Source organism: Myxine glutinosa, chromosome 6 (genome assembly GCF_964187855.1).
Source record: "Myxine glutinosa chromosome 6, kmMyxGlut1.1, whole genome shotgun sequence".
Classification (NCBI taxonomy): Eukaryota; Metazoa; Chordata; class Myxini; order Myxiniformes; family Myxinidae; genus Myxine; species Myxine glutinosa.
This window is the reverse complement of record NC_136266.1, coordinates 161,686,567-161,701,324: the sequence shown is the minus strand read 5'-3', so window position 1 is coordinate 161,701,324 and position 14,758 is coordinate 161,686,567. Positions and strand designations below refer to the sequence as shown.

The 14,758-nt window shown below is 45.2% G+C and overlaps 2 protein-coding genes across 4 annotated transcripts in view; one reads left to right on the top strand and one right to left on the bottom strand.

Annotated features, from left to right (window-relative positions):
• PTPN11 (protein tyrosine phosphatase non-receptor type 11) overlaps nt 1-14,758 on the bottom strand; it is a 234,342-nt gene that overhangs the window by 105,264 nt on the left and 114,320 nt on the right. The window lies entirely within an intron of this gene.
• LOC144892693 (protein FAM200C-like) overlaps nt 1-14,758 on the top strand; it is a 1,175,895-nt gene that overhangs the window by 1,155,678 nt on the left and 5,459 nt on the right. Inside the window, exon 2 of the mRNA XM_078780855.1 lies at nt 11,959-13,072. Within this exon, the coding sequence (XP_078636981.1) occupies nt 11,959-13,072 (1,114 nt within the window). The remainder of the gene's footprint in view (nt 1-11,958; nt 13,073-14,758) is intronic.

Sequence of the window (14,758 nt, the reverse complement as noted above, 5' to 3'; positions counted from 1 at the left end):
CTTCTTTTCAAATAACTCATAATTTTCTCCAAAAAGAAGTTGAAATTGAGTATTTTGTCTCCACAATTCTTTATTTCACTGTTAATATTAGAGAACCGTTGCTTTTGATTCAGAACTTAATATATCCTTTTAAATCAGAAAATAAAAGAAATGTCATTGACAAAATTATTGACACCCAAGACTTAATATTTGGTAGCACAGCCTTTGGACAAAATAACTGCAGTCAAGCGCTTCCTACAGCCATGAATGAGCTTCCGACACCTCTCTATTGGCAGTTTGGCCCACTCTTCTTGTGCAAACTGTTCCTGTTCTCCCAAATTTGAAGGGTGCCTTCTTCCAACTGCTGTTTTCAGATCTCCCCAAAGGTGTTCAATTGGGATTTATATCTGGACTCATTGCTGACCACTTCAGAACAGTCCAGCGTTTTGTGTTGAACCAATCCTGGGTGCTTTTCGAAGTGTTTAGGGTCATTGTTCTGCTGCAAGACCCATGACCTTCGAAGGAGACCCAGCTTTCTGACGCTGGGTTTTTTTTTTTTTTTTTTTGTTTTTTTTTTGTATACAAGATCGAGGCTCGTGAAAGAGCGAACATTAATCACACAGAAAGACAAACCGACACATAAAACACAACATAGGGAGCGGTAGACAAGATGGGGAGAGAGGGGGAAGGACACAAACACAACATTTGAGAGCAGGGACCGAGAGACATGGAGACATCGAGAGATCTGAGAGAGGGTGAGGGCGTTGGGGGGGGGGGGGGGCGTGGGAAGGGGGCAGTGGGAGAGGTATAAAACATATGGACACTGCCAGGACTTCCAGGAAAGAAGTTGGAATTTCAAACAAGGTGGATCTGGGGTGAATTAGCGGGGGTAGAAAAGATCAAGGTTTTGGATGGGGGAAGATAAGAGATGGTGGTGAACAGCTGTTTTAAAGACCTGGAGGGAGGAGTGGGATTGAAGGGAGTGAGGGAGTTTGTTCCAGAGGCGGGAGAAAAGAGGAATGAAAGAGTGAAGGTGAGCGGAGAGCCGAGATTTCGGCAGTTTAACCATCAGAGGGTTGCTGGCAGATCTTGTGCGACCTGTAGGAATATTTGGGGGACAGAGCACAGAGAGAGCTGGGGGTGCAAGGCCAGAGAGGAGTCGGTAGAAGACAGAAAGACCACCTACCTGCCTGCGGTGAGTGAGTGAAAGGCCCTCAGAGATAGCTTCATCGCGGGAGATTCCAATAATTCTGAAAGCTTTGGTTTCAACAGCGTGAAGCCGAGCTAGGTGTGAGGCAGGAGCACCGGCCCATAGGGGAGAACAGTATTCCATTGAGCTGCGGATGAAAGCCTTGTATGTGGTGAGGAGCTCAGGTGTGCCGAGGAAGGACTTTGCACGACGGAGGATGCCCAGTCGGCGACTGGCTTTGGAGGCCAGCTTGGAAATGTGGTTTTCCCAAGAAAGATCATGGCAGATAGTGAGACCCAAAATCTTGAGCGACAGAACTTCTTGGAGAGGATTGTTGAGAAAGTAGATGGGAGGGTTGTCCAGTCGATCTTTTCGGAGAGACATAGTAAGAGTGTGAGATTTGTCAGGATTGAAAGACATGTTCCACTTGTTTGACCAGTCTGTGATTTTGTCCAGGTCTTCAGAGAGTGAGGAGGCAGCAGACTGCCGATCTGAGGGAAGAGGAATGGAGCGGCAGAGAGTGGAGTCATCAGCAAAGAGATAGAGAGGATTTTCGAGAGAGTCAGAGAGATCATTGATGAAGACCAGAAAAAGCACGGGGCCCAGAACACTGCCTTGGGGAACTCCAGCCTGAACAGGAAGAGGAGATGAGAGAAACCCATTCAGGGCCACACGTTGACGACGACTAGAGAGGAAGTCCGCCAGCCATGCGTGGAGATTTCCATGGATACCAAAGGAGGAGAGTTTGGTGAGCAGAGCGGGGTGCCAGACCGTGTCGAAGGCACGTGATATGTCGAGGGAGACAGCTCTAATTTCCTGTTTGGCATTGAGGACCTCCATCCATTGTTGAGACAGCAGAAGCAGCATGTCCAGAGTAGAGTGACCTGGTCTGAAACCAAATTGATGATCAGAGATCAAGCCATTGGAGAAGAGGAAAGATTTCATATCAGAAGCAATGATGGATTCCATGACTTTGCTGATAATTGGGAGAAGACTGATTGGTCTGTAGTTGCTAGGATCTGTTTTTGCACCTTTTTTGTGCAAAGCGGTGATGTTGGCTGATTTCCAAGCAGATGGCAGTTGACCTTGAGCAAAAGAGAGGGTGAAGAGAACAGAGAGAGGGTGAGATAGAGCAGCAGAGCAGGATTTTAGGACCCGTGGGCTGATGCCGTCGGGTCCAGTTGCAGAATCAGAGTCGAGGGTTGACAGAAACTTTTCCACCTTGTCAGGAGGAAAGGACACGGAGTCCAGAAGCAGCAGGGTACGACTGGGTATGGTGGGTACAGAGAGGGATGGGTTTGGGACACAAGATTTAGAGGCAAACACAGAGTTGAGGCATTCAGCTTTTTCACGTGCGGAGTCAGCTGTGTAGCCGTTTGAGGTAAGGGAGGGGATGGAGGGGGAACAAACACCAGAAACGGATTTGACCAGACGCCACCAGGATTTGGAAGAGGGAGACAGATAAGAGAGTTCGGTCTTGAGAACGGAGAGATATTGTTTCCTGGCTCTCCTGAGGGTGGACACACACTTGTTTCGGGCTTTGTGAAAGGAAATGAGATTTCCTTCCGTTGGATTTGCTTTCCAGGAGACGAAGGCAAGTTGTTTCTGGGCAACAGCCTCACCACAAGATTCCGTGTACCATGGACGGGAGGAAGGGTATGACAACTGAAGACGAGATGGGATAAATCTGTGCATGAGAGAGAGCAATTTACTTTGGAAGAATTCCCAGGATGAGTTGATGTCAGAGGTGGTAGAGATGGGAGACCAGTCCAGATGATTGATGGCTGCTTGAAGACCGTGCCAGTTGGCCTGAGTGAAATGCCAGACTCGTCGACGCTGAGCAGGCTCCCTGAGGATGGTCAGAGAGATGTCCACTTTAACAAGGACATGATCAGATGATCCGATCGGAGCAGAAGAAGAGCAGCAGACATTTTCAGGGAAGTTAGTCATAACCAAGTCCAGAAGAGAAGATGTTCCGTTGACTGAGATCCGGGTCGGGAAATTGACAGATTGTGTCAGTCCCAGTGAGTCGCAGAAGTCCTTTGCTGAGGAGCCATGGCTGGTGAGAGAGGTACCCACACCCAGCCAACTGGCATGATGACAGTTGAAATCACCACATATGAGGAAGAGAGAGTTGGGATGAGTAGATAGAAGTTGGTCCATATCATCAGACAGCGAGATGTAGATGGAGTCATCACTGTTTGGTGGACGGTACAACACACATATGAACAAGAGGTGGGAGCGAAGGGGAAGCCGTAGCCAGAGGTATTCCTGGGGGTGAGGTGGAGAGAGTGCAGTGCAGGGCGAGTGAGGAAGAGAGTTTTTGATAAAGATAGCAACCCCGCCTCCAGGACGAGGCTCAGGTCTATCATACCGGAGGAGGGAGTAGCCCGGGAGAGATACTATGGAATCAGAGACATCATAAAGGAGGAAAGTTTCTGTTAAGCAGATCACGTCTGGTTTGACAGAAGCAACCTGTATGGAGAGATCAGTTAAGTTTGAACGAAGGCCCCGGATGTTTGAGGTCCATACCGTTAATGAAGAGGAAGGGGGAGCATCAGATACAGAACAGGGGGGAGGAGGGGTAGGGTAAGATGTGGAAGAGGTGGAAGAGGTAGGAGGTCGATGGAGGTTGAACATTGCACTCCAAAATACTTTGGTAATCTCCTGATTTCATGATGCCATGCACACATTGAAGGCACTCAGTGCCAGAGGCAGCACAGCAAACCCAAAACATCACTGAACCTCCTCCATGTTTGACTGTAGGGAAGGTGTTCTTTTCTTTGAAGGCTTCATTTTGTTTTCTGTAAACATAGAGATGATGTGCTTTACCAAAAAGCTCTAATTTGGTCTCATCCGTCTGCAGGACATTCTCCCAGAGGATTTTGGCTTGTTCGGGTGTGTTTTGGAAAACTCCAGTCGGGCTTTCCGAACAGTGGGGTCCTCCTGAGCTCCTACCATAGAACCCCCTTTCATTGAGTTGGCGACGGATGGTGTTACTTGAAACTGTTGAACCTTGTGTCTGAAGGTGAGCTTGAATCTGTTTGGCAGTTGATGGAGGTGCTTTCTCCACCATTCAAACAATCCTTCGCTGCAATCTTCGATCAAGTTTTCTCTTGAGGCCACATCCAGGGAGGTTGGCTACAGTGCCATGGGCCTTAAACTTCTTGATAACATTGTGTAAGGTGGACACAGGAACGTCAATGTCTCTGGAGATGGACTTGTAACCTTGAGATTGTCCATGCTTGTCTACAATATTGTGTCTGACCTCTTCAGACAATTCTCTGGTTTTCTTTCTTTTCTCCATGCTCATTGTGGTACAGACAGTGACACAAAACAGCAGAATGACTCCTTTTCTCTTTTCAAACTGATTGAACGAGTGATTTTTTTTTATATTGCAGGCACTTGAAACTCACCATAGGTGAGTTCAATTCTAAAGTAAAAGAGAATCACCTGCTTGAAATTTAATTATGTCTAATTTTAGGATTTCTGTTTGAAATAAGCCAAGATTTCGGTGTTTTTTCAGCTTTTTTGTTTTCTTCCACTGCAAACCAAATAAATACATATGTGGATCCCAAAATATTTTTTATTTCAACAATTTTCTGGAAGAAATTGTACATTATTTGAAAAAAGTGCATGGGTGCCAATATTTTTGGCCACGACTGCATATATAAGCAAATACTTGCGGTTGGGAGTAAATTCAAATGACTCCATGATAAGATCTCTAACCTTTAATTGAACCAACAATGACAACGTTTCGGTTAACAACATGTGAAAAACCACATGCATCCGTTAACCTTCCTCAAGAGTGATAAAATAATCTCAAAACCCCTTATATACTCAAAGGTGGGGGTGGGCAAAGCTGGACAGCCAATCAAAACACAAATCACATCTCTCTCGTGAACTCAGACCGTTATCACCAAATTTAAAAATTAACAGCCCATTAACGCCTCAAAACCAAAACCCAAATGTTTAGCTACACTCCAGAACAATCAGTAAAATTTTTAACAAGTGATCATAAGTTAGTGTAACCCTATTAGTTAGTGAGCTGAAAGCACAAAAGAACTGGTAATGGTATCAATATCAACACATGCCCATATGCTATGGGTGAAGAGGTGGGGTGAGAAACAAAGGAGGGGGGAGGGGGTTGGGGTGGTTTTAGGGATATTTTCCTGATAAAAACCTTGGACGACAACATTATGTGGAATCTCTATTTAAAGTCAGGGAATCCCCGCTCCGTTTACGCAAGATTGGATCAAATGCTAATGGAAAGTCAATCATCTCCTGCGTGATTGACGTAACAGTTTCTTCCGTGTGCCAAGCCTCCAAGATGCATGTTCTGGTCCTGTTGAGGGTAGAACCCAAAATATTAACCCTATTCCACAACAGGCTGGGACCGAAAGAACAACAAAGGGGGTTTTGTGTTCTGCCCTTTATACCGGGAGTTTCACAGAGGGTCGGCAGAGTTTTGAAAGCGGCAGAAGTGAGGGTTAGTTTCACAGGTTTTCATCCTTAGACGAGCTCTTATGAGGGTCAAGGACAGGCTTCCGTGGAGGAATATGGCAGGTGTGGTGTACACTGTGTTTATGGAGCAGAGTATGTGGGAGAGACGGGGAGGACCTTAGGTCAGCGTATTACTGAACACCGTAAGGCATTTGAATGCAATTATCCCAACAGATCAGCTATTGCCAAACACAGTCTTAAGGAAAGGCACACACCGCAGACGCCGGTTGAGGCAACTAAACATAGAAGAGTCCTCACACCCAGTATCATGTTACCTTTCTGGTGGTTAAATTGTCCCAACTGGGGAACCGCACTCTCGACTTCCCGCCTCATGTACTTCCCACCTACTTATTAGGTAGGGCCGAGCGAAACCGTAGGTGGGAGGTTGGCTAAACTAATGGAGTGCATGAATAAGGCACAATTTCCAATATATTTATTACATACGCTATGTCAAACCAATGGAGAAAGAGACAATCGAGCAGGTTTGGAAAGTCTATAAAGTATTTCAGATTCACAAAAAGGCACATATTTATGTAGAAGCTGACAAATGGCAATTGTCATTTCTGTCCAATCAAGGACAAAGGAAAATAAAGAGCATCATGGGTAGTTGATTACAAAGGAAAAACGAATTGCATTCTGGGTTTGACAGCAGTTGTTATTGCAATTTGCTTGCTGGCTTGTGGGTTATCATGTAACCTTGTAGCTGATTGGATGAAAATCAGCTTTGGGTCAGGAGTTATTGTGTTCCTGGGGAAGATTTGTATGCAGCTTATTGAAACATAGCTCACTGGAGAAGGGCAAATGGTGAACTTTTAAACTCTGTTCATGTAAGGCTGGGGGAGTCATTTCCAGGAATTGTGGCTGCCACGTCGGCAGCTCACAATCTCATTTAGGGAGTTAACATGATGTGCTGTTCCTCTCGGCAATTCCCTGTCAATGTATAAATACCACTGCCTCGACGCTTGATTTTCAGAAAACTGTAGGGGTACTTTGAGTATTCTCATCTTATAAAACTTATATGATTACTTTTCTCTCCGTGTACACGTACTTCAATAAATTTCCTTGTTACAGTCTGAAGTGGTTGGTGATCCATTTTGTGGTTCGAGTGGCTCCCACATTTACAGGCACAGCATTTTACAAGTACATACAGAATTCAGACACAAGGATAGAATTTAACCCCTAACACGCAACAATCCCCTTAAACACTCTTACTTATCGAAGACAGGACAGAAAATCAACAGAAAACCAAGATGGCGGCAATATCACTTAGTCTCTGTGCTATGGTGGGTGGAGTCAAGCAATAGATGTGGGTGTGGTCTGGCAGCTGTCTGGCAGCTGGATGTGGGTGTGGTCACCCCCCCCCCCCTTCCCATGCCTCCTCCCCCCAATAGTCAGGTTCACTATGTTTTTTCGTTCAAAATCATGGTAGATTAGCAAACCTATACATTTTTGGAAACGTTATTACATGGAAAATCTGAAAATCAATGTTTACATTTGCCAATTCCAACCAATTCGATTCGACCAATTCGACCAATCGACCAATTCCATTCGACCAATTCGACCATTCGACCATTCAACCAATCGCTTTGATCGACCATTCGACCATTCGACCAATTCGATCGATTCGATTCATCGAATTCGATTCGATCGACCATTCGACCAATTCGATTTGCCAATCAATTTGACCGACCTTTGCTTGTGTGGAACGGACTGTGAAAACGATGCGGACTATATTGTCGGATACGACACACAGGACAGTGATGACGAACTCTAAATGGCATATTCTGTAATCGTGTATGTTTGATGCCATTGACTGCCTGTGTATATTTTGTCATTGACTGCCTGTGTAGATGTGAAGTTATACTGACTGCATGTGTATATATGATTTTGCTGACTGCCTGTGTATGTTTGGTGATATGAATTATTGTGACACATTTTGATGTTATCAACTGCCTGTACAAAATGATAACATGTATTTGATTATGCAACTTATCGCGAATAGAAAGACAGTATTTTGCAATTAAAAACCTTTGATTCGTGTCTTACCATTCCCCATAGCACTAATTTTATACTTTCATTGGATTCCTTGTCCCTGAAAATATAGGTTTAGTGTATTTTAAAAAGTTTTTAGGGTAATTAGAGGCAGAAATAGAACAAAATATGTATTTTACAGTGGCCATTTTGAAAATCCAAAAGGGCCGCCATACAGGTATCTCTCCAAATGTAAACATTGATTTTTAGTTTCCTTATGCTATAACCTTTCCAAAAATGTATAGGTTTGCTAATCTACCATGATTTTGAACGAAATATAATTTATTGACATAGTGAACCTGACTACAAGCCCTCTCCCTCCCACACATCTCCCTGCTCTCAAATGTTATGTTTGTGTGCTTCCCCTTCTCTCCCCACCTTGTCTTCCGCTCCCTCTTTTTATATATTTTGTTTGTCTGGTCGATTTGTTTGTGAAATAAATGTTAGCTCTTTCACGAGCCTCGATTCAGTATACAAAAAAAAAAGAAAAAAAAAAAAAAAGAAGAAGCTGTCCCACCAATGGGTGCACATTTCAAAAATTGACACCCAACAAGAACCCCAACACCATCAACAGCAAAGCAAAGTTCTTGTAGACCTGCGACAAATTAAAAGGACACCGTGGGATCTGTAATGTCCATCAACTACTGCCAGCAGATGGGAAACCCAGTTTAACATCCATCTCTGAGGGACAGCACAAATAATTCGTCATCCTGCTTGCGATGTACCAATATGGCAGTTTATAGCTGAGCCGAGATTCTAAGCCAGGCTATACAGCTCAGAGTCAAGTGTGCACCATCTAGACTATCTTTCCAGCCGTCAGTCAAACTATGCCCAATAGTAATATTGTTATGTCGGTGGGGTAGTGACATATATAGATCCAGGTAGATCTGTGTAGGTATTATGTTCCGGCTGTCGTGATAGGGAACCCCACATGTAATAAGTTCTGTTTAGGTGGTTTGTTCGTGTAAGTGTATCTTTGTGATCATACCAGGATGATCGTTGTGTTATATAGAGTAGGGATTATGTTAATTCCCCTGTGTGTCAAACCTGTGATCATTCCATTGACCCGTATGGCAACGCATATAGACACGTAGATTAGGAATCCATTCCCATTGGCGCATACACGAATAACAAATCCCCCCCCCCCCCTCCCCACAAGGAAACTGACCGGAAGAACAGACAGGAAGCGCCCACGCATTACCCCGACTTGAAGACAAACATTGCTCAGGCAGGCTGAGGCCACGCCCACCTCGCGATGGATTGGTTAAAGGGTTTGATGGGGGAGATCACATCACTGGAAGGGAGGGCCAATCGGCACGCAGCTGAAGCCCAGGGACAATAAGGAGCAAGCTGATTGACCAAGGGGGATCAATAAAAGTGAGGAGAAACCGACATTTTCTATCTCCCTTTCGGCCTTCTCGTTCTGGATCCCATAGCGAGCGGTCACATTTTTGCTCTGTCAGCATCGATGTCCCCTCTCATCCCTTCTGATTCTGGACACCATAGCGAACGGTTGCATTTTGGCTCTGTCAGCATCGACGTCCCCTTTTGTTCTCTCGGTTTGGACTGTTCGCTTGTGTTTGGACCTTCTCCCTGCACTGGACTTCCCTTATGTTCCGCTGCATTGTCTTGCCTTCGGACTTTGGTGGAGAGATGGTTGAGTGAGCACAAAGAGTTGGGTTCTCAGTGCAAGCGACGGGTGTACCAGCGTGGCTTGCCACTGCAGCGTGGAGAAGCAGGGGTGAGGCTTGCCGCTCTGCAGCGTACACGGGCCTAGCAGCGAGCGAACGATGGCGCGAGAGGCCTTATCAAGGCCGAGTGAACAGGGGCACGTCAGGGCCTTGTTCCCACCAACCGGAGCCGCGTCGGACAACTGCGCTCGGAGCCTGACGATCCCTGACACTGCAGCCAGACAGAGCTAAGCCAGCACAAACACACACCCAAGGTATTTCTTTTATTATCTCCCCATTTGTCTGTGTTCGAAGTCTGTTCATTATTCTCGGGGTCCGGCAATAAAGCCGCGTTTATTGTGGTACATAAAAACGTGTTTATTGAGTTTATTAATTTGCAGGGTTGAAGACTGCCTCCCGCTTCCTCCCGGATTGAAGACTGGACCGACAGGTAAAACATCCCGCTTCCGCTTCATCCTGCTTCTTCTTCCTCCCCCCCCCCCCCTCCCCCCCTCAACGCCTCAAAGTAAGCTCAATATTGGTCATCCATGGGTGCTCCGTCTTAAGAGCCATCCACAGGACAATATTCTAAGAATAGCTCTATCGAATGAAATACCACATAAGCATATCTTCTGCTATCAGATCATCTACTTAGCTATATTCTCCACCAGTCTGTCTCTCTGTCCATTCTCTGTCTGTCCATTCTGTCTGACAGAGGTATGACAGAGAGGGAGAGAAAGAGAGAGGGAGAGAGAGGGAGAGAGAGGGAGAGAGGGAGAGAGAGGGAGAGAGGGAGAGGGAGAGGGAGAGAGAGGGAGAGAGAGGGAGAGAGAGGGAGAGAGAAAGGGAGAGAGATAGCAAAGATGGGACAGAGTTGGGAGCGGTGGGTTGAGAATTTGGGGGGGTGGGGTGAGGGATTGAGAACTTTGTTTGGGTGGGGTTGTGGTGACTTGGTTTTAAAATTAACAGCACATTAATGCCTCAAAACCAAAACCCAAATGTTTAAGTACACTCCAGAACAATCAGAAAAATTTTTGTGGTGGGGTCACTATTTTTGTGGTGGGGTTGGTTGTGGAGGAGTTGTGGTGGGGGTGAGGGTGGTTGAGGAGTTGTGGTGGGGGTGAGGATGGTTGAGGAGTTGTGGTGGGGGTGAGGGTGGTTGAGGAGTTGTGGTAGGGGTAAGGGTGGTTTAGGAGTTGTGGTAGAGGTGAGGAGGGTTGAGAAGTTGGTGGTGAGGAGGTTTGAAGGCTTGGAGTGGTGAGGGGATTGAACCCTTTGGGTTGTGAGAGGTAGGTTGAGGAATTTGGGATTCGGGAGGGAGAGGGGGGGAGGGCCTATTGGTTTGGGGTTTGCGAGGGGCGATTGATGACTTGGGGATTGTGATGGGGTAGGCGGATGTTGAGGACCTGAGGTCAAATTTTACATTGGGCAGAAGTTCCATAGGTACCTGCTAGTATATACTTATATACAATGATGTGGTCTGCATGTCTGTCTGTCTGTCTGTCTGTCTATCCCACCCTGAAACACGGAAACAATCCTTGAAGAGAAAAAAATTAATAAATACAAGTTTGTGTCAAATTAACCCAAACAAACGGTAAAATTATAATTTTTATCAATCAGACAAAAAATTGAAGCCAGGCGGTGTTTCGGCAACAGAACCTGCCTCAATGGCTCCAGGAATTGTCTGTTTCTTTGCTGTTATGAATTACAGTACACATAACATCCCATTTTGAGCTCTTTAACCATCACAAGGATAAAAGGCTTCCTTTTCTTTTTTGCTTTTTACATCATCGTATTTTTACCATGGGCTTCTTCTGTTAGCAGAAATAAGTTCTTGGCTTGTGCACGATACTCCATCCAAATACGTTGTGGCAATATTCCATGCTTCAGTACAAACTGCATGCAAGGCTCCAAAGAAGGCACACAAAGCCAGCGCTGTTAATAAATAGATGCTGTCGAGATACAATGTTGAAACTGTCCAAAAGTGATGTTGATTATCTCAGGGTGTTTTCTCAATATAATATATGGCCATGAAGTATGGATGTTGGCAATAACCTTGCTGAAAATACAGGTGTGAATGATACCTTTGAAACTGTAATAAACACATTACCACAAACTCGTGTCCATGTAAGTGGAGAGCCGGATGAACAAAGCTGGAATCATTTGCTCTCGATAGATTAATGAAGGTTTTATTTAATTTTTTTGGCAGCAACCATCAACAGTTTCTTTCATGGCTGAGAGGAGACATATTATTATAATCAAAGTACAAAATCGACAGTAAAACGTGGTAGAGGATCAGTAAAAGTTTGGGATTGCATCTCAGCCAATTGTGGCAATAATGTACATCATAACTGCTGACAAGTACAGGAAGATCCAAAAAAATGATGCCATTCCCTAAGAACAGTGGTTCCCAAACTGCGGGGCATGAACCCCAAAGGGGTCATGAGCCTTTTTCTGGGGGTCATGGAGGGTCCAAGATTTTGAGGAAATTTTTTATGATATTTAGGGATTTTTGTTAGTTTTTTGATATTTAGGTTTTGTCATATGACTATTTTCGTTCCTAATGCTTGATATTTTGTTTTGCAGATGTCGAAGAAACGCACATACAACGGGAGTTTTCTCAACTTTGGCTTCTCATCTATCGTGAACAATGGCGTGCAGTTGCCACAGTGCGTCATCTGCAGGAAGACACTTGCTAACGAGAGCCTGAAGCCCTTCAAGCTAAAGGAGCACCTCGCCAGGGTTCATCCGGAACTTGCCAGCAAGGATTTGGCCTACTTCAAAATCAAAGAACACCAGCTCAAGCGGTCGAGATTGGATCATGGAACAGGAGTTCTCTTTCAACACAGCAAGATCGTCGAGGCCTCGTACAAGATCTCCCTTCTTATCGCGAAGCAGAAGAAGCCACACACGATTGGAGAGACGCTCGTTAAGCCTTGCATGGTAGAGGCTGCTCGTCTTGTCCTCAATCAGAACTGTGTCAACAAGCTTAATCAGATAAGTCTCTCGGACAACACAGTTAAGCAGCGCATCGATGACATGTCCCAGGACATCAAACTTCAGGTGACGGAGAAAATCCGACTCTCTCCCTTCTTCGCCATCCAACTTGATGAGTCCACAGACGTCGCACAGCTTCCACAGCTTTTGGTTTTTGCTCGGTTCATCTCGGAAAATCAGGTGGAGGAGGAGTTCCTCTTCTGCAGCCCACTGATAACAACTACAAAGGCTGAAGATGTCATGAACATGGTGTCCAACTTCTTCCAAGAGGAAAAGCTCTCGTGGGCAAAGTTGGTTGGTGTCTGCACGGGCGGAGCTCCCAGCATGCTCGGCTCCAAGTCAGGATTTGTGACTCTGGTCAAGAAGAAGATCCCGGATGTCATTACAACACACTGCCTGATCCACCGTGAGGCTCTTGCCTCCAAGACGCTCCCTGCTGCTCTCAAAGTCACCTTGGAAACTGTGATCCGCATCGTCAACCATATCAAAGGAGGGGCACTCAACACCAGGCTGTTTCGTCAGTTGTGCCAAGACATGGATTCTGTCCACCAAGACCTCCTCTTCTACACATCTGTTTGTTGGCTGTCAAAGGGCAATGTTCTCGCCCGTGTATTTGAGCTCTTTGATGAATTGCAGGTATTTCTGGCAGCTCAAGGGAAGAAGACGGAGCAGTTGTTAAAGGACATTCGAGAGCCATTTAAGTGTATACTCCTGGCTCTGGGGGGTTGCTTGTGTACATCTCTCTTCTACGGCCAAACTTTTGATTTTCCTGTTCTATATGTTGAGACCCTTGGAAAAAATCTGGGTAACACTCCCAGATCAAGTACGTTTTTTCTGCACACCCCAATACGTGATTATGACTTGAGGCAAATTAGCCGAAATAGCAAAATTCAGTTTTCATGGAATAATTCAAGAGTAGGCAGCTTTAGATTCAAATGTAACATTTATTTATCATGTTTAGACATAACTAACACATATTTAGCATGGTTCAATACTATAAACTGTCTTTTTTAGAAAAAAAACCCGTCATTTAGCTTTTTTTCCTCCAAAAATCACTTTCAGTTTGAAAGGTGCTCAAAATCCGATCACCTCTCATACACCCAATTATGTAGATAAAGCAACCAAAATTTGTCAGAAGCTTCCTTATGAAGCCCTTTAATAGGGATAAACATGGGTTTCTTTGTGGCTTATCAGTCTTTCACATTTTATATTTTCAGCATATGGTCCGACCTTGCCGATTTTTACAGCCGTACAAACGTAACTAATATCCATTTTTTGTTTTTCAGGCGTGGCCGCTGACGATGGAGTCTGTTACTCTCTCAGGACCGCCCGAAGACAGTTCGTTTGATGCGACTAACTGCATCATCTGCCAGAAAAGCGCGGGGGATAAAACTGTGAGCACAACTAATGGTTGCAAAAGGATACGAGAAGCAAGTTACATCCACAATGATCAAGTTTCCAAACGGCTTAAGCTGGTTAAAGGAGATGGGTTTGTTTATCATGTGACCAATGACTGTTACAAAAAATACACCATGACTTCAGTTCTCAATAGGAAAAGGAAGAGTCTCGCTGTATGCCAAGACCTGTCCCGTTCTGAGCAGGAAGATAGAAGTACTCGTTTTAAGGCCGTCCGACATCCACCGAATACAGAGACGTCCACAACAGCCTTACGTCAAGTGAAGTGTATTATCTGTGACAGTAAATCACACAAACAACAGTACACGAAATATCGCATTAGTGAATCAGGCCGTGCTTCAGCCTTTCTGGCTGCGACAAACTTCTTTCAAGATGATGTGTTCACCCGAACGTGCGACCTTCAAGATGCGCATTCTGTGTTTGGAGCAGACCTGTACTACCACAGGGTCTGCATGACTAAATACTTGTATAAGTATGACTCTCGTGATAAAGCTTCCATACCAAAAGTGTCTGAGAAACAGCTTGCTTGGAATCAAGCCATCAGGTAACAGCCTCTCCACACAGCATTGCAGAAAGATACAATCTGTCTTCCAAGTCATGTACTATATCCATCACTGCGGTAGAAAGAGAACTCCAATGCATATTATGAATGCGGAATCAGTTCATGGTCTTGGGCGTGGTGGCAAAATTGTAACTACAGTTCTAAACCACGGAGGACTAGCAATCAGCTACCCGGAGCTGCGTAGGTACCAACATGACCTTGCCACGTTTACAGCACAGCACAACAACGATCGCGTTTCACTGCCGTCACACTTTGATCCTGGGCAATTCACCTCCGGTGCAATTGACAACTGGGACCATGAGGGGGCAAATGTATCTGAACATGACACTGTGACTGTTCTCTACCAAGACAAACCCCCGTCGTCGACCAGTAAACCAAAGATTTCTGACACGCAGGTCACACATGGTCCAC